Raw genomic sequence first — 25,568 nt, 5'->3', positions numbered from 1 at the left:
CTATCGATCTCTGTCTTGAATATACTCAACGACTGAGCATCCACAGCCCTTTGGGGTAGAGAATTCCAAAGATTCACCACCCTCTGAGTGAAGAAATTTCTCCTCATCTCAGCCCTAAATGGCCGACCTCTTATTCTGAGACTGTGACCCCTGGTTCTAGACTCCCCAGCCAGGGGAAACATCCTCCAGGCATCTACCTTGTCAAGCCCTGTAAGAATTTTGTATGTTTCAATGAGATCACCTCTCATTCTTCTAAACTCTAGAGAATATAGGCCTAGTCTACTCAATCTCTCCTCACAGGATAGTTCCCCCATCCCAGGAATCAGTCTGGTGAACCTTCGTTGCACTCCCTCTATGGCAAGTAAATCCTTCCTTAGGTAAGAACATAAGAACATAAGAACATAAGAAATAGGAGCAGGAGTAGGCCAATCGGCCCCTCGAGCCTGCTCCGCCATTCAATAAGATCATGGCTGATCTGATCCTAACCGCCAATCTACTATCACAGAACCATCTCCTGAATCTAACAGAATTAGACACATGAAATAGGAGCAGGATCAGGCTACACGGCCCCTGGACCCGCTCCGCTACCCACAGGGCCATGACCGATCCGAACCAAATTCCTGCCCGCTCCCCATAACCCTTTATTCCCTTTACTTCTACGAAACTGTCTATTTCTGTTTTAAATTTATGTAATGATGTAGCTTCTACAGCTTTTTGGGGCAGCATATTCCATGGACCTACCACCCTCTGAGTGAAGTAGTTCCTCCTCATCTCAGTTTTGAAAGAGCAGCCCCTTATTCTAAGACTATGCCCCCAGTTCTAGTTTCACCCATCATCGGGAACATCCTCCCCGCATCCACCCGATCCAACCCCTTCACAATCTTATATGTTTCAATAAGATCGCCTCTCATTCTTCTGAACTCCAATGAGTAGAGTCCCAATCTACTCAACCTCTCCTCATATGTCCATCCCCTCATCCCCGGGATTAACCGAGTGAACCTTCTTTGTACTGACTCGAGAGCAAGTATGTCTTTTCTTAAGTATGGACACCAAAACTGTATGCAGTATTCCAGGTGCGGTCTCACCAATACCTTGTACAACTGAAGCAATACCTCCCTATTTTTATATTCTATCCCCCTAGCAATGAAAGCCAACATTCCATTGGCCTTCTTAATCACTTGCTGCACCTGCATACTAACCTTTTGAGTTTCGTGCACCAGGACCCCCAGATCCCTTTGTACTTCAGTACTTTCCAGTTTCTTGCCATTAAGATAATAACTTGCTCTACGATTTTTCCTGCCAAAGTGCATAACCTCACACTTTCCAGTATTGTATTCCATCTGCCAAATCTCTGCCCACTTACTTAGCCTGTCTATGTCCCCTTGCAGGTTTTTTATGTCCTCCTCACTCACTACTTTCCCTCCCATCTTAGTATCATCTGCAAACTTTGATATGTTACACTCGGTCCCCTCCTCCAAATCGTTAATATAGATTGTAAAGAGTTGGGGACCCAGCACTGACCCCTGCGGAACACCACTAGTTACTGATTGCCAGTCTGAGAATGAACCATTTATCCCAACTCTCTGCCTTCTGTTAGATAGCCAATCCTCTATCCATGCCAGAATATTACCCCCAATCCCATGATTTTTTATCTTAAGCAATAATCTTTTGTGTGGCACCTTGTCAAATGCCTTTTGGAAGTCTAAATACACTACGTCCACTGATTCCCCTTTATCCACCCTATATGTTACTTCCTCAAAGAACTCCAGCAAATTTGTCAAACATGACTTCCCCTTCATAAAACCATGCTGACTTTGTCCTATTAAATTATGATTATCCAAATGTCCTGTTACTGTCTCCTTAATAATGGACTCCAATATTTTACCTACCACAGACGTTAGGCTAACCGGTCTATAGTTTCCAGCCTTCTGTCTACTGCCCTTTTTAAATAAGGGCGTTACATTAGTACACAGTTCATCAGGGCCCTATATAATTGAAGTAAGACATCTTTACTCTTATACTGAATTCCTTTTGTAATAAAGGCCAACATACCATTTGCTTTCCTAATTGATTGCTGTCCCTGCATATTAACTTTCAGTGATTCGTGTACAAGGGCACCCAGGTCCCTCTGAACACCAACATTTCCCAATCTCTCACCATTTAAGAAATACTCTGCTTTTCTATCTTTCCTACCAAAGTGGATAACTTCACATTTCTCCACATTATATTCCATTTGCCATATTCTTGCCCACTCACTTAACCTGTCTATATCCTCTTGCAGCCTCTTTGCATCCTCCTCACAACTTACTTTCCCATCTAGCTTTGTATCATCAGCAAATTTGGCTATATTACTTTTGGTCCCCTCATCCAAATCATTGATATAGATTGTAAATAGCTGAGGCCGAAGCACTGATCCTCGTGGTACCCCACTAGTTACAGCCTGCCAACCCGAAAATGACCAATTTATTCCTATTGTCTGTTTTCTGTCGGTTAACCAATCCTCAATCCATGCTAGTATATTACCCCAATACAATGAGCCCTAATTTTTTTTAATAACCTCTTGTGTGGCACCTTATCGAATGCCTTCTGAAAACCCAAATACACTACATCCACTGGTTCCCCCTTACCTATCCTCCTAGTTACAACCTCAGAAAACTCTAACAGGTTTATCAAACACGATTACCCTTTCATAAAACTGTGTTGACTCTGTCCAATCCTATTATTACTTTCTATGTGCCCTGTTATCACGTCCTTAATAATAGATTCTAGTATTTTCCCTAATACTGATATCAGGCTAACTGGTCTATTGTTCCTCGTTTTCTCTCTCCCTCCTTTCTTAAACAGTGGGGTTACATTTGCTACCTTCCAATCCATGGGAATCGTTACAGAATCTATGGAATTTTAGAAGATGACAACCAATGCATCCACTATCTCTATAGCCACCTCTTTTAAAACCCTAGGATGTAAGCTATCAGGTCCAGGAGATTTATTGGGTTTCAGTCCCATTAATTTCTCTAGTACTATTTCTTTACTAATACTAATTTCTTTCAGTTCCTCATTCTCACTCGACCCTTGGTTCTCCACTATTTCCGGAATTTTTTTGTGTCTTCTTCCGTGAAGACAGACACAAAGGGCTCGAATTTCTAAGCCCCGTAGAGGCGGGTTTGGAGGCGGGAGTGGTGGGAAAATTGCAGAATAGGGGGGCAGGAACCCATCCTGCCCCCAACCCACCTCCGTGCCAATGTTGCAGGAGGCGGGTATCCGACCTGTGCTGGGAGCCACCTCCCCGAGGCGGGAAGGGGATTAGTGCCAATTAACTGCCTGTTAACAGGTAGTAGACAGGCAGTTTTTTGTCTAATCCCTATTTTTAGCCCTGAAGTGTGGGCTTCCTGGCAGCTCCGAACCACGCCAAGTTAGCGAGGCGGACCGCCAGTCTGCAGGGGTTGGAGGGGTCGAGATGTCCATTGTGCAGGTGAGTGATGGGTGCATGTGTGCAGAGGTAAGTGTGTGAGGTAAGTGTAAAGTGTTTTAATAAGTTTTACTTACCGTTACTTTCTCCTGCAGGCTTCCTTCCTTCAGGTCTCGGGAGTCCCTCATCTCACTGGCACAGAAAGCAGAATGGCCGCTAAAATGTCAAAATGCAGCATTCTGCTTTCTGGTCTGGAGAGATCTCTAACTGAGTCTGAGTAGAAGGACTCAAGTTAGAAGACAGATTGTCAGTGTTTGACAGCTTCACAGAGCTGTCAAATGCTGATTTTTCATCTGTCAAAAGCTCTTGACAGATGAAATGTCAATCACTGACGTCACCGGTAACCAGGTGTCCCTTAATTAGCTGGCTGAGCCCACTGGGCAGGCTTAACAAGGTCAATCAAGGGAAAATAGCGTGGGTTGGCCACAAATCGATGGAGGCGGGACTACAACCCAAAAAGTGGGAGTCCCGCCTCCATCACGTCCCCATTGACAAAATCCAGCCCAAAGTATTTGTTTAATTTCTCTGCCATTTCCTTATTCGCCATTATAATTTCTCCTGTCTCAGCCTGTAAGGGACCCACGTTTACTTTAGCTAATCTTTTTCAGGAACCTGCTGTCAAGCCACCTCTACACGAGTCTCCCAGGTGTTGGGTCTGTCAGTGCTGAACAGACTGACACCAAGCAGCGGGAAAGACAATTTAGATCATTAAATGCATTATTAACAGGCAATTAAGTTTTATTTTAAGCTTACCTTTAGATTTTTAGAGTTTGCCAATGGCTTCCCCACTGCTCGCCAATCACGTCAGGTAAGGAGGTCGGGTGTTGTGTCAGCACGGGATGATTTACTAACTTAACAGCTGCAAATGGTCTAAAAAAGCTCCCATTTCATAGGTCTTCACTTTCCAAGGTTAGAAGCTGTTGCTTACTGCATTTGGAAGACAGATTGAGGTTTATGCAGCTAGCAAGTGTTTGGAGCAGACTCTCTATCCAGTGTCACCTTATTGGAACAACCTCTCTCACCATTGACAGATCGCTTCTGTCATTGCAACCTCACTTGCCATCTATTCCATCAGCATTGGTGCCCTTGAAAAAATCTCACCTTGGTCCTCAGAATCCCAACACGATCAGCCATCACAATCCCAACACATGATGCGCCAAGTTGGTACCACCCCACATCAGCACCATAAAGCATCCCAACAATGCCCAAGCCATTCCTTTTTAATACTTATCACCATTGCGGGGTAGGGGTACCCTTATGTCTCACCATTCACTGCAACACACTAAGCCACTTCCAAAGGTGCACACAAATCTGCCCAAGAACGCAAAGTGTTGAAAATGAAGATTTCAATGTTGGACAGCACATTACCAGAAACTTCACATGAGCATTTTCTAAAGCACCCAAGTGCCTACCCTTGTGTGTTGTTAGTTGGTATGTTTGCAGTAGGATGAGGGTGAGTGTGAGGGGTGGCTAGTGAGATGGGGACGTGATAATGTAGATAGAGAGGGATGGGTGGGGGTGCAAGTTAAGTTGGTTTGAGTAAGGATGTGCAGGAGTAGGGTAGGCAAGGCAGAATGATGGGGATGTGATGAGTGGCACAGCAAGATGAGATTGAGTGTGGCTTGGCAGTAACGTTTCATGATCCACTGAGATAATTGAAAGGTTTGTGCCACTGCAGCCTGGTCCTCCTGATGACATCCCTGCTTGTGCCCTCCTGTGCAATGTCCAACCAGCCTGTGTTGGTGTCCTTGGGAGGTCTCTTCCGCCCATCAGAAGGGAAGAGGGCCTCCCCACGTGCTGTGACTTCCTCCATAAGCAGCCGTGCATCTCTGTGCAGTGCTTGTCATTGTTGCCGCGCCTCAATGGTGTAGAACACTGACAGCACAACTGTCAAAATCAATTTGGACATGGCCCCTTTAAGGAAAATGGCTGATGACGCGTCATCAAATGACATCATCAGACCCGCTTTCTTTTAATTGGCCGGGAACCTCGCTGGGCGGGTTTAACAAGCCCAATCAACATAAAATCACTTGGACAGTGTGGGCTGGAGCAGGCAGTGGGCTGGGACCACACTACTGACCCTGGCCGCCCCAGACCCGCCTCAGTCCGTGAAATCGTGGGCAAAGTATTTGTTTAATTTCTCTGCCATTTCCTTATTCCCCTTTATAATTTGTCCTGTCTCAGCCTGTAAGGGACCCATGTTTACTTTTGCTAATCTTTTCCTTTTTACATACCTATAGAAGCTTTTACTATCTGTTTTATGTCTCTTGCTAGTTTACTCTCATATTCTATTTTCCATTTCTTTATCAATTTCTTGGTTCACTTTTGCTGAATTCTAAAATCCTCCCAATCCTCAGGCTTACTATTTTTGGCAACACTATGGGCATCTTCCTTTAATCTAATTCTAGCTTTAATTTCTCCTCCTGCACCATGTGGGAAATCAGGGACACTTCCTGTGTCGCTGACGACTATGTGTACGTGAAGTGTATCCAGCTGCAGGTACTGGCAGACCGCATTACGGCGCTGGAGCTGTGAATGGATGCATACTGGAGCATTCGCAATGCTGAGGACGTCGTGGACAGCATGTTTAGGAAGTTGGTCACACCGCAGGTAAAGGATGCACAGGCAGGAAGAGAATGGGTGATCACCAGGCAGAGTAGTAGGCGCAGGCAGGTAGTGCAGGTGTCCCCTGTGGCCATTCCCCTCTCAAACAGATATACTACTTTGGATATTGGTGAGGGAGATGGCTTATCAGAGGAAGGCAGCAGCAGCCAACTTCCTGGCACCAGGGGTGGCTCTGCTGCACAGGACGGGAGGAAAAAGAGTGGGAGAGCTATAGTGATAGGTGATTCTATTGTAAGGGGAATAGATAGGTGTTTCTGCGACCGCAAACGAGACTCCAGGATGGTATGTTGCCTCCCTTGTGCAAGGGTCAAGGATGTCTCGGAGCGGCTACAGAGCATTTTGGAAGGGGAGGGTGAACAGCCAGTTGTCGTGGTGCATATAGGTGCCAACGATATAGGTAAAAATGGGATGAGGTCCTAAAAGCTGAATATAGAGAGTTAGGAGGTAAATTAAAAAATAGGACCTCAAAAGTAGTAATCTCAGGATTGCTACCAGTGCCACGTGCTAGTTAGAGTAGAAATAGAAGGATATTTCAGATGAATATGTGGCTAGAGGAATGGTGCAAGGGGGAGGGATTCAAATTCCTGGGACATTGGAACCGGTTCAGGGGGAGGTGGGACCAGTACAAAATGGACAGTTTGCACCTGGGCAGGGCTGGGACCGAGGTCCTAGGGGGAGTGTTTGCTACTGCTGTGGGGGAGGTTTTAAACTAAAATGGCACGGGGTTGGGAACCTGTGCAGGGAGACAGAGGAAAGGAAAACAATGATAGAAGCAAAAGACAGAAAGGAGAGAAACAAAAGTGGCAGTCAGAGTAATCAAGGGTTTAAATCAAACATGGCCACAGTAGATAATAATTCTAAAAGGTCTAAGAGTGTTAAAAAAACAAGCCTGAAGGCTTTGTGTCTTAATGCGAGGAGCATTCGTAATAAGGTGGATTAATTAGCTGCGCAAATAGATGTAAACGGATATGATATGATTGGGATTACGGAAACATGGCTCCAGGGTGAACAGCGCTGGGAACTCAACATCCAGGGGTATTCAATATTCAGGAAAGACAGGCAAAAAGGAAAAGGAGGTGGGGTAGCATTGCTGGTTAAAGAGGAGATTAACACAATTGTAAGGAAGGATGTTAGCTCTGATGATGTAGAATCTGTATGCGTAGAGCTGAGAAATACCAATCGACAGAAAACATTAGTGGGAGTTGTATACAGACCCCCAAACAGTAATGCGGAGGTTGGGGATGGCATTAAACGGGAAATTAGAGACGCGTGCAATAAGGGCACAGCAGTTATCATGGGTGACTTTAATCTACATATAGATTGCGCTAACCAAATTAGTAACAATACTGTGGAGGAGGAATTCCTGGACCAATATGTCGAGGAACCAACTAGAGATCAGGCCATCTTAGACTGGGTATTATGTAATGAGAAAGGAATAATTAGCAATCTTGTTGTGCAAGGCCCCTTGGGGCAGAGCAATCATAATATGATCGAATTCTTCATTAAGATGGAGAGTGATGTATTTGACTCAGAGACTAGGGTCCTGAATTTAAATAAAGGAAACTACGATGGTATGAGGCGCAAGTTGGGTAGGATTGATTGGGGAATGTTACTCAAAGGGTTGACGGTGGATAGGCAATGGCAAACATTTAAAGATCGCATGGATGAACTACAGAATTTGTTCATCCCTGTTTGGCATAAAAATAAAACATCAAAGGTGAATCAACCGTGGCTAACAAGGGAAATTAGGGATAGCATGAGATCCAAGGAGAGGACATATAAATTGGCCAGAAAAAGCAGCAAACCTGAGGATTGGGAGCAGTTTAGGATTCAACAAAAGAGGAAAAAGGGATTAATTAAGAGGGGTAAAATAGAGTATGAGAGTAAGCTTTCAGGGAACATAAAAACTGACTGTAAAAGCTTCCATAGATATGTGAAGAGAAAAAGATTGGTGAAGTCAAGCAAAGGTCCCTTGCAGTCAGAATCAGGGGAATTTATAATGGGGAACAAAGAAATGGCAGACCAATTAAATACATACTTTGTTTCTGTCTTCACAAAGGAGGACACAAATAACCTTCCACAGATGTCAGGGAACATAGGGTCTAATGAGAGGGAGGAACTGAAAGAACTCAGTACTTGTAGGGAAATGGTGTTAGGGAAATTGATGGGATTGAAGGCCGATAAATCTCCAGGGCCTGATAATCTACATCCTAGGGTACTTAAGGAAGTGGCCCTAGAAATAGTAGATGCATTGCTGGTCATCTTCCAAAATTCTATAGACTCTGGAACAGTTCCCATGGATTGGAGGGTAGCTAATGTTACCCCACTATTCAAAAAAGGTGGTAGAGAGAAAACGGGGAATTATAGACCGGTAAGCCTAAGTGGGGAAAATGCTAGAGTCCATTATAAAAGATGTAATAGCAGAGCACTTGGAAAACAGTGACAGGATCGGATAAAGTCAACATGGATTTACAAAAGGTAAATCATGCTTGACTAATCTACTGGAATTTTTTGAGGATGTAACTGGTAAACTAGATAAGGGAGAACCAGTGGATGTGGTGTATTTGGACTTTCAGAAGGCTTTCGATAAGTTCCTGCATAAGAGATTAGCGTGTAAAGTTAAGGCACATGGGATTGGGGGTAAGGTACTGACTTGGATAGAGAACTGCTTGGCAGACAGGAAGCAAAGAGTTGGGATAAACGGGTCTTTTTCCGAGTGGCGGGCAGTGACTAGTGGGGTACCGCAGGGATCGGTCCTAGGACCCCAGCTATTCACAATATATATTAATGATTTAGACGAGGGAACTAGATGTAATATCTCCAAGTTTGCAGATGACACAAAGCTGGGTGGGCGTGTGTGCTGTGAGGAGGATGCCGAGAAACTCCAGTATGATTTGGACAGGTTGGGTCATTGGGCAGATGCATGGCAAATGCAGTATAGTGTGGATAAATGCGAGGTTATCCACTTTGGTGGCAAAAACAGGAAGGCAGATTATTATCTGAACGGCAATAGATTTGGAGAAGGGGAAGTGCAACGAGACCTGGGTGTCCTTGTGCATCAGTCGCTGAAGGTAATCATGCAGGTGCAGCAGCGGTTAAGATGGCAAATGGTATGTTGGCCTTCGTAGCGAGAGGGTTCAAGTACAGGAACAAGGATGTCTTGCTGCAGTTGTACAGGGCCTTGGTGAGACCACATCTTGAGTATTGTGTGCCATTTTGGTCACCTTATCTGAGGAAGGATGTTCTTGCCATGGAGGGAGTGCAGCGAAGATTCACCAGACTGATACCTGGGATGGCAGGAATGATGTATGAGGAGAGATTGGGTCGATTGGGCTTATACTCGCTAGAGTTTAGAAGAATGAGAGAGGATCTCATTGAAACTTATAAAATTCCAACAGGACTAGACAGACTTGATGCAGGAAGGATGTTTCTGATGGCCGGGGAGTCCAGAATCAGGGGTCACAGTCTCAGGATAAGGGGTAAGCCATTTAGGACAGAGATGAGGTGGAATTTCTTCATCCAGAGAGTGGTGAACCTGTGGAATTCTCTACCACAGAAGGCAGTTGAGGCCAATTCATTAATTATATTCAAGAAGGAGTTAGATATATTTCTTAAGGCTAAAGGGATCAAGGGATATGGGGAGAAGGCAAGGACAGGGTACTGAATTTGGATGATCAGCCATGATCTCATTGAATGGTGGAGCAGGCTCGAGGGGCCGAATGGCCTACTCCTGCTCCTATCTTCTATGTTTTCTATGTTTCTCTTGTTACCCTCAGGTGGACCATTTTTCCTGTGGTGTTTTTATTCCTTAAGGGAATGTATATTCGTTGCGAATTATGAATTATTTCTTTAAATGTTTGCTGTTGCTTTTCTACTGTCATATCTTTTAATCTAGCTTCCCGACCTACCTTAGCCAACTCACCTCTCATACCTACGTAGTTTGCTTTGTTCAGATTTAGGATCCTAATTTCAGACTTAACTAACTCATTCTCAAACGCAACATAAAGTTCTATCATGTTATGATCACTGCTCCCCAGAGGTTCCTTTGCTACAAGGTTATAAATGAACCCTGTCTCATTGCACAATACTAGATCAAAATAGCCAATTCCTTAGTAGGTTCTTCGACATACCGATCTAGAAAACTATGTTGAATGCATTCCATGAACTCGTCCTCTGCACTATTACTGCAAATTTGCTTTGCCAGTCTATATGAAAGTTAAAGTCCCCCATAATTACCGTGTTACCCCTGTTCCATGCATCTCTAATTCCCTGGTTTATACTCTGCCTAACGCTACTACTACTGTTAGGGGGCCTATAAATTACTCCCACTAGTGATTTCTGCCCCTTGTTGTTTCTTAGCTCCACCCAAACTGATTCTACATTTTGTTTTTCCAAGCCAAGATCCTTTCTACGATGACGATAGCAAAATATTGCAGATGATGAAAATCCGAAATAACAACAGAAAATGCTGGAAAAACTCAGCAGGCCAGGGCAGCATCCGTGGAGAGAGAAACAGAGTTAACGTTTCAGGTCGATGACTTTTCATCAGAACTGGAAAAAAGCAGGAAATGGAAAGCAGGTTTGGGGGCTGGGAAAAGGGGGAGGGGATGAAAGAACAAAAGGGCAGGTCAGTGATAGGATAGAAAGCAGGGGAGATTGAGAGACATTGAGAGACATTAAGAGATATTCAAGGCAAGAGGAGGTGGTAATGGGACAGGTTAAGGAACAAAGGATGGCTCTAGATGGGGTGTGAATTGCGCTGGCAGAATGAAGGACAGCTGCCATGTGGGAGAGAAGAAGAAAAAAGGGGGCCAAACAAAAATTGTGGATAAAAAAAGGAAGAAAATATATATATACGTGATAGGGGCCGAGGTTATGATCTGAAATTGTTGAACTCTATGTTGAGTCCAGAGTCTCTCAATCTCTCCTGCTTTCTATCCTATCACTGACCTTCCCTTTCGTTCTTTCATCCCCCCCCTTTTCCCAGCCCCCAAACCTGCTTTCCATTTCCTGCTTTTTTCCAGTTCTGACGAAAGGTCATCGACCTGAAACGTTAACTCTGTTTCTCTATCCATGGATGCTGCCCTGGCCTGCTGAGTTTTTCCAGCATTTTCTGTTGTTATTCCATTCTCTCTACTGTCTTTATCCCTTCCTCTATCATCAGGGATATCCCCTCCTCCTTTTCCATTCTGCCTATCTCTTCTAAAAGTCAAATATCCTGAAATATTTAGTTCCCAACCTTGGTCACTCTGCAACCACATCTCTATAATGGCTATTAAATCAAATCCATTTATTTCTACCTGTGATATTAATTCATCTATTTTGTTGTGAATGCTTTGTGCATTCAGATCTAGTACCTTTAGCTTAGCTTTTTTCTATTGTTCCCTGATGTCACAAAAGTCACTGGTGCCCTATTACCTTTATTAATCTCTCTGTCCCTTCCTGACCCACTCTGCTTATCTTTACCCAGATCACTACTCTGCTCTACAGCCTTGACATTTCTCTTACTGCTTTTGAATTTACCCTTTTCTGAATCCTCCCAGTTAGGACTGCTGAAAACAATTGATGCATTCACTAGCCATAAGTGCCTAAAAGTGACATGGAAATGTATTCAAAGCCTTGAGCTGCATAGCAGAAACACAGAGCATACAACTAAACCCAGACAGTCATACACCCACCACTTTGTGGTAAAGTTTATGATGAGCTCAATAGGATGGGGTAACAAAGCCAATGAGTCAAGTGAACAAGTGAGAATAAGTCTTGACCCTAAAGATTTAAATATTGCCATAGAAAGAGAACATTATCCAATGCAGACCTTAGGAGTGTCACTGTTATCAAATGTGCAAATCTTTACAACAGCAACTTGTATTTATATAGCGCCTTTAACGTAGTAAACGTAGTAACGAGATGAGGAGGAATTTCTTCACCCAGAGAGTGGTGAACCTGTGGAATTCTCTACCACAGAAGGTGGTGGAGGCCAATTCATTAAATATATTCAAGAAGGAGTTGCATATATTTCTTAAGGCTAAAGGGATCAAGGGATATGGGGAGAAAGCAGGGACAGGGTACTGAATTTGGATGATCAGCCATGATCTCATTGAATGGCGGAGCAGGCTCGAGGGGCTGAATGGCCTACTCCTGCTTCTATCTTCTATGTATCTAAACCTATGTCCCAAGGTGCTTCACATGGGTGTTATAAGAAAAGAAATTTGACATCGAGCCACATAAGGAGAAATTTGGGCAGATGACCCAAAGCTTGGTCTTAAAGGAGAAAAGAGATGTAGCGAGGCAGAGAGGTTTAGACAGGGAATTCCAGAGCTTAGGGCCTAGGCAACAGAAGGCACGGCCACCAGTGGTTGAGCGATTATAATTAGGGATGCGCAAGAGGCCAGAATTAGAGGAGCGCAGATATCTCGGGGGGTTGTGGGGCTGGAGGAGATTACAGAGATAGCACACTTGCTGCAAACTGTGGCTACTAGTAAGTCTAAATGGATGAAGATGATTTAAAGTTGAGCACATTTAATAGCACTTTTGGCAGATATGTGTATACTAGAATGGCCTTTGAGATTACCTCAAGAAACTTTCCACCGATGATGACATTAAAGGAACAAAAGTTATTATGGATGATATCCTGATTTGGGTAGAGAATGAACAGAAACATAAGCAAAAGTTGGAAAAACTTCTATATCAAGTAAAATGACCCATTTTGAAGTTGAGTAAGTCCAAGTGCAAAGTTCAAGAATCACTTATATAAGACACACAGTCACAGCAGAGGAACTGAAAGCCAATGAAGAAAAGGGGAAGAAATCAAACATGAAAAGACAAGCAACAGTAGAGGCATATAATAGTATCTTGGCATGGTGAACTACTTAGGCAAGTTCCTGCCTAATTCATCAGATGTCACAAAACCACTAAGAAAACTACTTGAAAAATATGTAGCATGATATTGGACTGATGAGTATGATGGGACGTATTAAGAGCTGCACCAACTGGCAGTAGAAACCTCAGAGCTGAAATGTTATGATGTGACTACATTGATGAGAATTTATATTGATGCTTCCAATTCAGAAATGGCATTGTATTAGTAGATAAGCAACAACCCATATTGTGTGCCTCACATGCATTTACACCAACCCAAAGCAGGTATACTGAAGTATATCTGTAGTACTTCATTCCAAAAAGTTCCATCAATTTTGTGGTGGAGAATGATCACAAAGCTCGAGATAAAGATGGAAAAAACTGCTTCACCAAATCCCAATAATACAAACATAAAAACAAATGGTAAGAGCTTCTACAAGTACGTAAAAAGGAAGAGAGTAGCAAAAGTAAGCATTGGTCCCTTTAAGGCTGAGACAGGTGAAATTATAATGGGGAATAAGGAAATGGCAGAAACAGAGAAATGTTTTGTATCTGTCTTCACAGTAGAAGACACAGAAAGCATATCAAAAATAGTGGGGAACCAAGGGAGTATTAAGAGTGAGGAATGTAAAGTAAGTAATATCAGTAGAGAAAAATACTTGAGAAACTAATGGAACTAAAAGCCGACAAATCCTCTGGACCTGATGGTCTACATCCTAGGGTTCTAAAAGAGGTGGCTGCAGAGATAATAGATGCATTGGTTGTGATCTTCCAAAATTCCCTAGACTCTAGAATTGTCCCAGCACATTGGAAGGTAGCAAATGTAACCCCGCTATTCAAGAAAGGAAGTAGAGAGAAAACGGAGAACTACAGACCAGTTAGCCTAACATCAGTCATTGGGAAAATGCTGGAATCAATTGTTAAGGAAGTGGTAACCAGGTACTTAGGAAATCATAATATAATTAGGCAGAGTCAATATGGTTTTATGAAAGGGAAATCGTGTTTAACAAATTTATTAGAGTTATTTGAGGATGTAACCAGCAGGGTAGATAAAGGGGAACCAGTGGATGTAGTATATTTGGGTTTCCAAAAGGCATTCGATAAGGTGCCACAGAAAAGGTTGCTAGGCAAGATAAGGGCTCATAGAGTTGGGGGTAATATATTAGCATGGATAGAGGATTGGTTAACGGACAGAAAACAGAGAGTAGGGATAAACGGGTCATTTTTCAGTTGGCAGCCTGTAACTAGTGGAGTGCTGCAAGAATCAGTGCTTGGGCCTCAGCTATTTACAATTTATATTAATGATTAGATGAAGGGACCGAGTGCAATGTATCCAAGTTTGCTGTCTGTCTTCACAGAAAAAGCTCGGTGGGAAAGTAAGCTGTGAGGAGGACAGAAAGAGCCTGCAAAGGGATATAGACAGGTTAAGTGAGTGGGCAATAAGGTGGCAGATGGAGTATAATGTGAGGAAATGTGAGGTTATTCACTTTGACAGGAAGAATAGAAAAACAATATTTTTTAAATGGTGAGAAACTATTAAATGTTAGTGTTCAGAGAGATTTACGTGTCCTCGTACAAGAAACACAAAGTTAGCATGCAGGTACTGTTAAGTATGTGTATTGTATTGAACAATTAACACAAAGACTTAAACGTATAACTCAAACAGGTCTTTACTGGTTGGAGGTAGGGACTATACATAGGTCTTTACTTCATGCCCACAGGCGGGAACTGAGGGGGATCAGTACCCACAGTACTATTTATACCCCTATGGCCAGGAGTGGTACTGCATATCACTACGCCCAACAAGTAGTGCAGTCCTGTCCATAGGTTCAAAGTAGCACACATATTACATACACAACATTCCTCCCTTCCTAGCTTTACAGTCATCTCCCCATTTAACATAACGTAATAACATATATACATATATAACTTCAGGTTTACATAACAGAATAACATAGATACATAGATAACTTCATGTCAAAACAGATCACAGATTCAGTCTCTGCGGAAAACAGTTCACAGATTCAATCTCTGTGGTGTAGTCGGTTCACGTTGCTGGAGTGACTCATTCAATAGTCCTTCCATGGATTTAACAGTTTGAACTTCCGAACTGAATTGGCTCCGTTCGGAGGGACCACGTGTGTGATCTGGTAGAGGTGATAATGGTTCAGATGGGTCATCTTCTGTTTTTACTTTTCCTTTTCTGCTTCTTGGAGACTCTCTGGGCTCCATTGTCAGCTGCCACAGCTGCCAGCTGCATGCGCAGTTCCTCCTTCTCTTCCTCCTGTTTCCGTCGTAGAGCCAGCTTCTCCCGATGTTCCGTAGACTTTTGGTGCTCCTCCATGATTTCTGCACTTTGGGAGTCGAAGTTACAAGCTGGGCAGGACAGGACATCGTAATATTCGGTGTCGTCCTGAGCTAGACCAGTGAGAGGGTCGTCTATTTCTTCCATACCCAGCTGGACGTTAGCCAGCTCTTGTTCCAAATCCAGACATCTTTCCTGAAGAGACTTCTTCATGTGTACCTCTGCATCCAGCTTTTTCTGGGCTTTCAGCAAGTCGTTTACTAGTGACCTCATTTGTGATTTTAATACTTCAACTTCCTTTGGAGATTGATTGATCGGACTATGCAATCCCTCTACCGGAGCAGCTGTTTCAGCGGTCTGTTGTTCTACGTTGACGTGAGTCAGCGTACTTTTGGCATCCAAGGGCTGCTCTGTTGCAGTCATCTCAGTCTGTGTTGCCACCTCAGCTCTTCCAATAACCTTTGAGAGCTCCGAACCCCTTTCGTTTGAATATTGAAGTTCATGTTCAAGTTTTTCCCATTTCAGAGTCCTGTCCTTCAGCATATGCAGGAGTTGGCTGACCGTTAACTCCTCTGACATCAGACGTTTTGTGTGCTCCTGCTCCATTTTCTCCATCAGCTGCTTCTGTTGTCTTTCCAGATTCTCCAACTCTATATCAAAGAACTCTTTCGTTGCATTCAACTCTTGCTCAAAACGACGAAGCATTTGTTCTAATTGCTGTTGTAGTTTGAAATGGAGTTGAGTTCGAGCCCGGTGTCCCTCAGAAATGGGCACATCAGTAGACTTGCCAGACTCAGAATCCACAGTTAAACTATGTTGTTGTTGCTCAGTGGAATTCTGTGCTGAAACTTTGTCTTTTGCACCTGAGTTGGGCTTACCATCATCCGTTCCAGAGTCTGGGCCGACTATCTTCACCGAGTTCTCACTCGTTATTGTTTGTAGGAAATGCCAGTCCATATTCATTTTCCTAATCCACTCCCGTCCTAGTAGTGGAGGACCTCCTTCAGATATCACATATAAGTCCATTATTTGACTGTCTTCGCCCTTGTGGACCACTGCAACCTCTATTTTCCCGATGGGGTACACCCTTTGCCCCGTGTATGTTTTCAATATAATCCCCGTATCCTGTAGGGGAATATGTTGGAATAACTTTCCGTAATCTTTCTTATTTATGACCGTCAATGCCGATCCAGTGTCCAATTCCAGTTTTACTTGGACTCCTTCTATCTGAAGAGTGACCCAAATTGTCTGGAGGTCTGCACCCTTACCAGCGTTGAGTACTCTTAAGCTAGCCAGTTCATTACAGCTTAAGCTAGCCAGTTCATTACTGCTAGCGTCTGAATCGGACTCCTGTTCGGTCACCTTGTGTACCTTTGCGTATTTTCCTTGCGGTGACTTCTTGTTGCTGGTCTTCTTCCCTGACCTGCATACTCTAGCTATATGTCCAAGCCTACCACAAGTTCTACATTCTTGGTTTTTAAACCAACACTGGTTCTGATCATGCGTTGTCTTTCCACAACGATAACATTTGCCAGAACTCACACCCAATTTGTGTGCACTGAGCTCCGGTGACCGTAGCTGCATTACTGCCGTGCCTCTCGCTGCGGCTTCGTGTGCTGCTGCCATAGTGACCGCCTTCTCAAGCGTCAGCTCATTCTCCTCGAGCAGTCGCTTTTGTGTATCCTGTTTAAATAAACCACACACAAATTTGTCTCGAAGTGCCTCTGTCAGTCCCGTTCCAAACTGGCAATATTTCGCTAATTTACGCAATTCCAGCAAATAATCAGCATTGCTTTCATGCTGTAGCTGCCTTCTGTCGTAAAATTTAAATCGTTCCGCTAGCATCAGCGGCGTGGGGTTTAGATGATCTTTCAGGACAGTAACAATCTCATCGAACGTCTTATCCGCCGGTTCATCTGGTGATAACAGGTGTTTCAATTGCCCGTATGTCTTCGCACCCATTAAATTTAATAATGTTAGTGCTTTATCAGCCTCACGAATTTTATTGGCCTTACAATAATTTTTAACTCGTTCAACATATATGGCCCAATCTTCGATGTCACTATCAAAGTTGCTAATATTCCCGTGTTTAGGCATTGTAGTACTTTATCAGATTTGCAATTTCTCAGATTTTTTTTTTTACTGTTATCCAAGATGGCGGCTTCCCGCTCTTGCCGTCGTCCTCCGCCCACAAAATGGCGGTTTTCCCGCTTCTGCCTTCTTCCCCAGCGGTTTTCCCGCGAAAAATGGCGGCTTTCCCGCGCTTCTCGCTCTCCCCGCCCACTTCAATGGCGGTTTTCCCGCGCTTCTCATCGCTGACTTTCAGCCCGACTGCGGCTCTTATCTCCTGTGCGATCGCTGGTGCGCCGCCCACCCGAAACGGTTCTCAGCCCTTATCACCGGTGCGATCGCTGGCCCGCTAAGCGCCTCCCGCTTGAAGCGGCTCCCGGCCTCTGGCTCACCCGCTCGGCGGCTCTTGCTCGCTCCCTCCCGGGCTCTGGCTTACCCGCTCGCGCCCTCCCGGGCTCTGGCTTACCCACGAGGTTATGGAGGCTTCAGGGTCCTAATGCCTGTCGCTTCCAGTCGCTGGAAGCTGTCAGGATTTCTGCTGCCCTTCAGTTTTCAGTGGGGTGTTGAGGATTGGAACCTCTCTTCAACGTCCTGTCTTTGGACGAAGCCGCTGTGGAATAACTGCCGCAGGGTTCGAACCGACTCGTCGCCAGTGTTAAGTATGTGTATTGTATTGAACAATTAACACAAAGACTTAAACGTATAACTCAAACAGATCTTTACTGGTTGGAGGTAGGGACTATACATAGGTCTTTACTTCATGCCCACAGGCGGGAACTGAGGGGGATCAGTACCCACAGTACTATTTATACCCCTATGGCCAGGAGTGGTACTGCGTATCACTACGCCCAACAAGTAGTGCAGTCCTGTCCATAGGTTCAAAGTAGCACACATATTACATACACAACAGGTACAGCAAGCAATTAGGAAGGCAAATTGCATGTTGGCCTTTATTACAAGGGGGTTGGAGTACAAGAGTAAAGTACTCTTACTGCAATTGTACAGGGCCTTGGTGAGACCACACCTGGAGTACTGTGCACAGTTTTGGTTTCCTTATCTAAGGAAGGACATACTTGCCTTAGAGGCGGTGCAACAAAGGTTCACTAGATTGATCCCTGGGATGAGAGGGTTGTCCTATGAGGAGAGATTGAGTAGATTGGGCCTATACTCTCTGGAGTTTAGAAGAATGAGAAATGGTCTCATTGAAACATATAAGATTCTGAGGGGGATTGACAGGGTAGATGCTGAGAGGTTGTTTCCCCTGGCTGGAGAGTCTAGAACTTGGGGGCTCTCAGGATAAGGGGTGGGCCATTTAAGACTGAAATGAGGAGGAATTTTTTCACTCAAAGGGTTATGAATCTTTGGAATTCTCTACCCCAAAGGGCTGTGGGTGCTGAGTCGTTGAGTATATTCAAGGCTGAGTTAGATAGATTTTTGGACTCTAGGGGAATCAAGGGATATGGGGATCAGGTGGGAAAGTGGAGTTGAGGTCAAAGATCAGCCATGATCTTATTGAATGGCAGAGCAGGCTCGAAGGGCCATATGGCCTACTCCTGTTCCTAATTCTTATGTTCTCACAATGTTACTTAAGTTGGAAAAGCACTTTCAAAATAGAATACAAGAAAGATACAGAGTTGTATGTAATCAATACATTGAGTCAAAACTATCTACCTTAAACTCATTACACAGATGACAAATGTGATTAACTAACCATGTGAGTGGTATTGTGTAAAGTGCAAGACCAGGTAATGTGATAACAAAAACTGAGAAGGCCAGTCATTACAAATGTTGAAATGCCTGATCTTGGAAGGATATCTAGAAACAAAATCTGAAGTTCATCTTGCACTGAAGCAGTACTGGGACTTCCAAGATGAATTGATTGTTGAGCAGGGGCTATTCTTCAAAAATCAAAAAGTATTCTGCCTGCCAGCCAACCAAAACTTTGGTTGACAAGAATACCAAAGTCAAAGCAATCCAAGGAATCAAGCAATCCCATGGGCTAGCAAACGATGTCTTGTTTTAGCCTGGTGTTTTGGTACAAATTGCAGATGTGGTTAGCCAATATCCACATATACAAAAGTAAAGGGTGCAAAGAGCCAACAAAAGCACATAACATTCCAAGCAGTTCATGACAGAAAGTTGGCACTGCTATATAAAGGAAAAGGGAAGACATTACATATATATAACACCTTTCACAACCTCAGGACATCCCAAAGCACTTTACAGCCAGTGAAGTACTTTTTGAAGTGTAGTCACTGTTGTAATGTAGGGAAACACGGCAGCCAATTTGCACACAGCAAGGCCCCACAAATAGCAATGAGATAATGGGCCAGAAATTCGCGGCCAGAAGCGTGAGTACGGTTGGGGTACTCACGCATTTGGCCGTTGGAAATGCCGGCGTTCAGCAGGAACAGCGCATGCGGGGAACGCCGGCATTTCCAGACCCGAGGTCTATTCACAGCGCGTGCGACTGCACAGGCAGCGCTTGCGCAGTGAACTTTGTGGATTTCAATGATGGATTCAGTGAGGGTAAGTCCTTAGAAGCTACACTTGAAAAAAGCAAGTGTAAAGTTGTTCATTGGCTGCGGAGGAAGATATATTTTATCGTGGAGCTTCTGAAATGCAATATTTTTGTTTGGGAAAGGGAGGGAAGTTATTTTAAGAAATTTTAAGTAAGTTTTAAAGTTAAAATTTTTTTTTTTTAAAGGGTTTTCAGAACGGTAGGTAGAAGGAGCAATTGTGGCTGTGTGAATGGAATGTGAGAATGAGTTATGTATGTATGTCCACATATATTCCTTTACGTATATGTATGTATGTTTTATATTCCTTTACTAATGTGTATGAATGTATGTTTTTAATTATGATTTTCCAATAAGTTACTTTCACTGAAAGTCATAATTAAATAATACATTCATACACATAAGTAAAGGAATATATACATAACACGCAAAGGAATATATACAGACATACATACTTTCAGAAGCTCCACGATAATAAATATCTTCCTCCGCAGCCTCTGGAGCAACTGTACCCATGCTTTTTTCATGTGTAAGTTGTAATGACTTGACCTCACTGAAAGCATTAATGAAAGCGGCGAATTATACTGCGCACGCGCTGCCTGTGCAGTCGCACGCGTTCTGCCTCTGAACCCCTTCGTTCAGAGGACAGGAAATGCCGGTTTTCCCCACATGCACTGTGCATGCTGAAAACCGGCATTTCATCCGGCCAGATGCGTAAGTACCCCGACCGTACTCGCGCATTTGGAAGGGAATTACTGGGCCAACATTTTACATGTCAATAAAATGAAAAATTTAACAATTGCACGACTTGCCCCCTCGCATCTGCGACTGAGGGTCCAAGGAGGTGCATTGCGCAAGAGGTCATCATCGTATGTATCCTCACACTGTTCCCTTTGGGGAACTGTATGAAGTGGTGGAAGGATTTATGGCCGTGATTAACGCTCATTCCGTGACCGTAACCATCTTTGAACCAGCCATTAGGGTGGTTAGTCCTATGGCGGGAGGGTTTTACGGGCTCCCACAACCCATCTGAGCGGGGGGGGCCACCAACACCCACGGATGCAAGTATCCCGCTGGATGTCCACCCAGAATTTAAAGTTGGAGCTCCGACTCCACTTGCCGGGACTGTCTGGAGTGGGGTTCAAAACCCTACTCCTTCTGGCCCAGCGGCGGGGATGCTTACTGCTACGCAAAAGGCCTACTCCGCACAAAAGGTGACACCCATACGTTTCCTGCGCCTTTTCCCTCCCCGTGACTGGAGCCCTATGCTGCCATTTCACGTTGCTAATCGGATTGGGCCTTTGTCATAGTGGTAGGATCCCCGCCGCTGGGCCAGATCAGGGTAGGGTTTCGAACCCCGCTCCAGACAGTCCCGGCAAGTGGAGTCGGAGCTCCGGCTCTAAATTCTGGGTTGACATCCAGTGGGATATTTGCATCCGTGGGTGTGGGTGGCCCCCCCTCCTTGTATAGCTTGTGGGAGCCCGTAAAACCCTCCCGCCATAGGACTAACCGCCCTAATGGCTGGTTCAAAGATGGTTACGGTCACGGAATGAGCGTTAATCATGGCCATAAATCCTTCCACCACTTCATACAGTTCCCCAAAGGGAACAGTGTGAAGACACGTATGACGACGACATTGCTAAATAAATAAATGGAATTAAAAAAATTCTTTTAGGGCTTTTAAAAGTCTTTAAATTGCTTTAATTCTCTTTAAAACTACTTCAGATTACTCAAAATAATGTAAACATTTTAAAAAGTTTATAAAAGTTACCAAAATCTTCAAAAAACTTCCAAAAACCTATTTAAACTGCTGCTTTGCATGTAAAAATGCTTAGCAGCTTGACAGAAACATTGGGGGCGTGTCCAGTGAAACTGAGACCTCAAGGGGCGTGTCTCACTTGCACTGCACGCTCCTGGCTTCGCGCTGGCTGCACTCCTGGGCGGCGTGACGTCATACGCTGCCCGGGATTCTTCTTTTTCAAACACCAAGTCCAGGCGTCCCTGGAGCTGATCGGCAGTAGCGCGGGGTAAGTGCATATACGGGGCTTGCACGCGCGGCAAGCCCCGTTCACCAATTTCTGGCCCAATGATTGAATCAGCTGTATTTGGTGTTGGTAGAGAGATAATTATTAGCTAGGACACAGGGGAGAACTCCCCTGTTCTTCTTCAAATAATGCCATGGATATTTTATGTCCACCTGAGTAGGCAGGTGGGGCCTCGTTTCTTTCGTCTCATCCAAAAGACGTCACCTCCAACAGCGAAGCGCTCCCTAAGTACTACACTGAAGAGGCATCCTAGATTACGTGCTCAAGTCTCTGAAGTGGGACTTGAACCCACGACCTTTTGACTCAGAAGCAAGAGTGCTACCGCTGAGCCCTGCACCAGTATTTTGGCAGCAGAAGCAGCGAGGGAAGAGTAGACGTGGATCTGGACTGGTATGTTGGCAGGGAGTGGGGCCGGGTCATATTTTGGCAGTGAAATGGGCCTTGGCTGTGCAGCAACAAGAGTTACTTTGGTAGAGCCAGGAGAGATTTTGTCAGGATCTGGGATATGTTGAATATATTTTTAAAGTTTATGTTAATATATTTAAAAAGTTAATTGTCAAACATTTAACTCAAGTTGGAGCTGGGATGAGGCAACTGGTGAGCCACGACAGCACCGCCTAGTATCAAAGGCCTGAAATTATGGTAAGACAGGCAAATGTTGACAAAAGCTTTTTCTATTACAAAATATTGACATAGGATTTTGCCATTATTAAATGCTAACATAAACTTGTGACTCAAAAATGATGATACATGAAGTAAAGTTCATGTGCACAACAATTCTGTGGCAAACACAAGACTTTTATTACAATATTGATATGTTAGTATAAGCTCTTGAAAATACATTTCTAAAAGAAAATAGCCGGTAAATCTGTACAATTGTAAAAGTTGTGTGTACAGCAAGCACTTTCTGTGCTTAAAGGAATGCTATTTCCATCAGACCTGGATGTCACACCTGGGAATTAGGTTTAAATTGGTGAGGATTACCTTTCCTATACACTTACCTTTCAGTTCTCCCAGCTCCCGATATGCATTTCAGGTAGGCAACTCTGCACACCTTCTTCACATTGCTATTTTGCTCTGGTGCAATCACTTCTCATTCTCAGATGCTGATCTGGGTCCCTCTATTCACTCCCACCACCTCCCCCCCCACCCCCCCCCCCCCCCGTATGCAACCCAAAGGCCAGCCAGATCGCTCTGTCCACCCACTAGCCACCACCTGTCCAGAAGACACCTCTCGACCTGTGGCCCTAGCTGGACCCCACATCCCTCCACACCACCCACAACCTCGCACTGGAAAGGGCTGAAGAAAAGAGGGATAAAGAACTAGAATAGAATAGAAAGGGATAAATAAACAGAAGATGAGAAACCGAGAAACATAAGCAGAGGGAATGAGAGAAAGTAAAGCAAACAAGCCGAGCGAGAGAAGCTGCAACATGAAGACAACAGAGAGATATACAAAGTGTAAATACTAACGTACTGTAAGCAATGCCACGGAAGATCCACTAATGATAAAAATAAAGGGTTGGTGCAGTACTAATATTTCACCACTAGACCTTTGTGCATTTGATAAATATTGTATTACATATAGAACAATCAAGTAACTTGTGACTGCATTGTTTGTGAGTTTAAATTGGATCCTGGTTCTTTCATCAGTCTAAAATTGAAAATTTTGCCTTGCTTTCTGTACTGTCCAGTTTTTTCTCAGGCACTGTCCTAGCACCTTCTCACAGAATCAGCAGTTGCGCAAAATTGTGTTAATCAAATTAATGTGAAACAGCTGACATGCATAATTTGATCTCAGACTTCAAAGAGAACACTAATGAGATGTGAAAAGGTGACAAGTGCACAGTTCTTCAATGAATGTGGGGAGGAATAGTTAATTCCTTCCACAGCAGGTAACATTGTAATCTCAGTACTATTAAACTAGATACATGCGAGGTTTTTTTTTATTTTCATGTTTTCTTCCTCTTGCTCCCTGTTCAGCTCCCTTCCCTTGATCGCTATTATTGCATTCTCCATAATTCAACTGGGAGTGGGCAATAGTCTTAGCTGTCGATCCATCCAGGTGGGGCATCAATGCCTCTTTGTGATCTCCCATGGTGAGAGGTACACTTATACAAAGCAGCTCTGATCCTGCCACCTCTTGCTGCCAAGTGCAGCTTTATCTTGCAGCTCAGCCAAGAACTGAAAACAGTAACCCATTAAATGTCAATCTTTTAAATATTGATATTTGCAGAATGACTACCTGACGATACTACACAAGTAGGGTTGCTGTGTTTTATATTGATAAAAACCATTGTATGTTTTTTATTTTATTCAGTTTACTGCTGCTTTGACATATGATGGAATATTCGTCATAGCAGAAGCTTTTCGGTATCTACGAAAGCAGCGGATTGATATCTCGAGAAGAGTAACTACTGGAGACTGTTTAGCCAATCCTGCAGTACCCTGGAGTCAAGGAATCGATATAGAACGGGCACTGAAACAGGTATGGGGAATTCTCCTTCCAACTGATATAACAAACCAATAGAAGGTATCATGTAGATGCAGTATATATCTAATAGCAATTAGTACACATTTAAATGGATTCTGTGGTGCTTATTTTTTTAATTAAAACATCTCTGAGTGGTGAATTAACTTTAACAACTCCCGTTTGGAGAAACTGAATTCAAATCCAAAACTTAACTGATGTTTAAGCTTAATTCTTCTTAATGAATGACTTTCATTAATTCACACCTTGACTGCCTGATATATCTTATTATAACAAGAGATTTATTCCATTCAGGTTTTTTTTAAAGCTTAAACAGACTTTCATTATATTCATGATTCTATTTACAGTACATTGTGTGGTGTACTTATGTATATTGAGACTAGCTGGATTGCCCGGCAGTGCCGAGGGTTTTTTGAGGGCATGTTGTTATGAAAAAAGTAGAAATAATTTTTATTATATATATAAATGAGTATGTCTGTCTGTCTGTCTGTGTGGGAAGGAGAGAGAGAGAGAGGGGGAGAGAGAGACTGTGGGGGGAGAGAGGCCCGGGGATCGAGAGAGAGACTGGGGGGAGAAGAGAGAGACTGGGGGGGGAGAGAGAGACTGGGGGGGGAGAGAGAGACTGGGGGGGGGAGAGAGAGACTGGGGGGGAGAGAGCCCCACTGGGGGGGAGAGAGAGAGACTGGGGGGGAGAGAGAGAGACTGGGGGGGGAGAGAGAGAGAGAGACTGGGGGGAAGAGAGAGAGAGAGAGAGACTGGGGGGAAGAGAGAGAGAGAGAGATGGGGGGAGAGAGAGAGAGACTGGGGGGAAGAGAGAGAGAGAGACTGGGGGGAAGAGAGAGAGAGAGACTGGGGGGAAGAGAGAGAGAGAGTCTGGGGGAAAGAGAGAGAGAGAGACGGGACGGGGAAGAGAGAGAGAGAGACGGGGAAGAGAGAGAGAGAGAGACTGGGGGGAGAGAGAGAGAGACTGGGGGGAGAGAGAGAGAGAGACTGGGGGGAGAGAGAGAGAGAGACTGGGGGGAGAGAGAGAGAGAGACTGGGGGGAAGAGAGAGAGAGACTGGGGAAGAGAGAGAAAGAGAGAGACTGGGGGGAAGAGAGAGAGAGACGGAGGAAGAGAGAGAGAGAGACGGGGGAGTGAGAGAGAGAGAGAGAGAGACTGGGGGGAGAAGAGAGAGACGGGGAAGA

At 44.1% G+C, this 25,568-nt stretch overlaps 1 protein-coding gene across 5 annotated transcripts in view; it reads left to right on the top strand.

The window, feature by feature from the left end:
* Positions 1–25,568, top strand: part of gria3b (glutamate receptor, ionotropic, AMPA 3b) — a 549,936-nt gene that overhangs the window by 267,541 nt on the left and 256,827 nt on the right. For all 5 annotated transcript variants that reach the window (XM_085999489.1, XM_085999481.1, XM_085999457.1 and 2 more), the window contains exon 7: positions 24,212–24,379. In XM_085999489.1, the coding sequence (XP_085855615.1) occupies positions 24,212–24,379 (168 nt within the window). The remainder of the gene's footprint in view (positions 1–24,211; positions 24,380–25,568) is intronic.

Source organism: Somniosus microcephalus, chromosome 1 (assembly GCF_052327205.1).
Source record: "Somniosus microcephalus isolate GS21.2 chromosome 1, FLI_Smic_1.0, whole genome shotgun sequence".
NCBI classification, from domain to species: Eukaryota; Metazoa; Chordata; class Chondrichthyes; order Squaliformes; family Somniosidae; genus Somniosus; species Somniosus microcephalus.
This window is presented reverse-complemented; position numbering and strand designations above follow the sequence as displayed.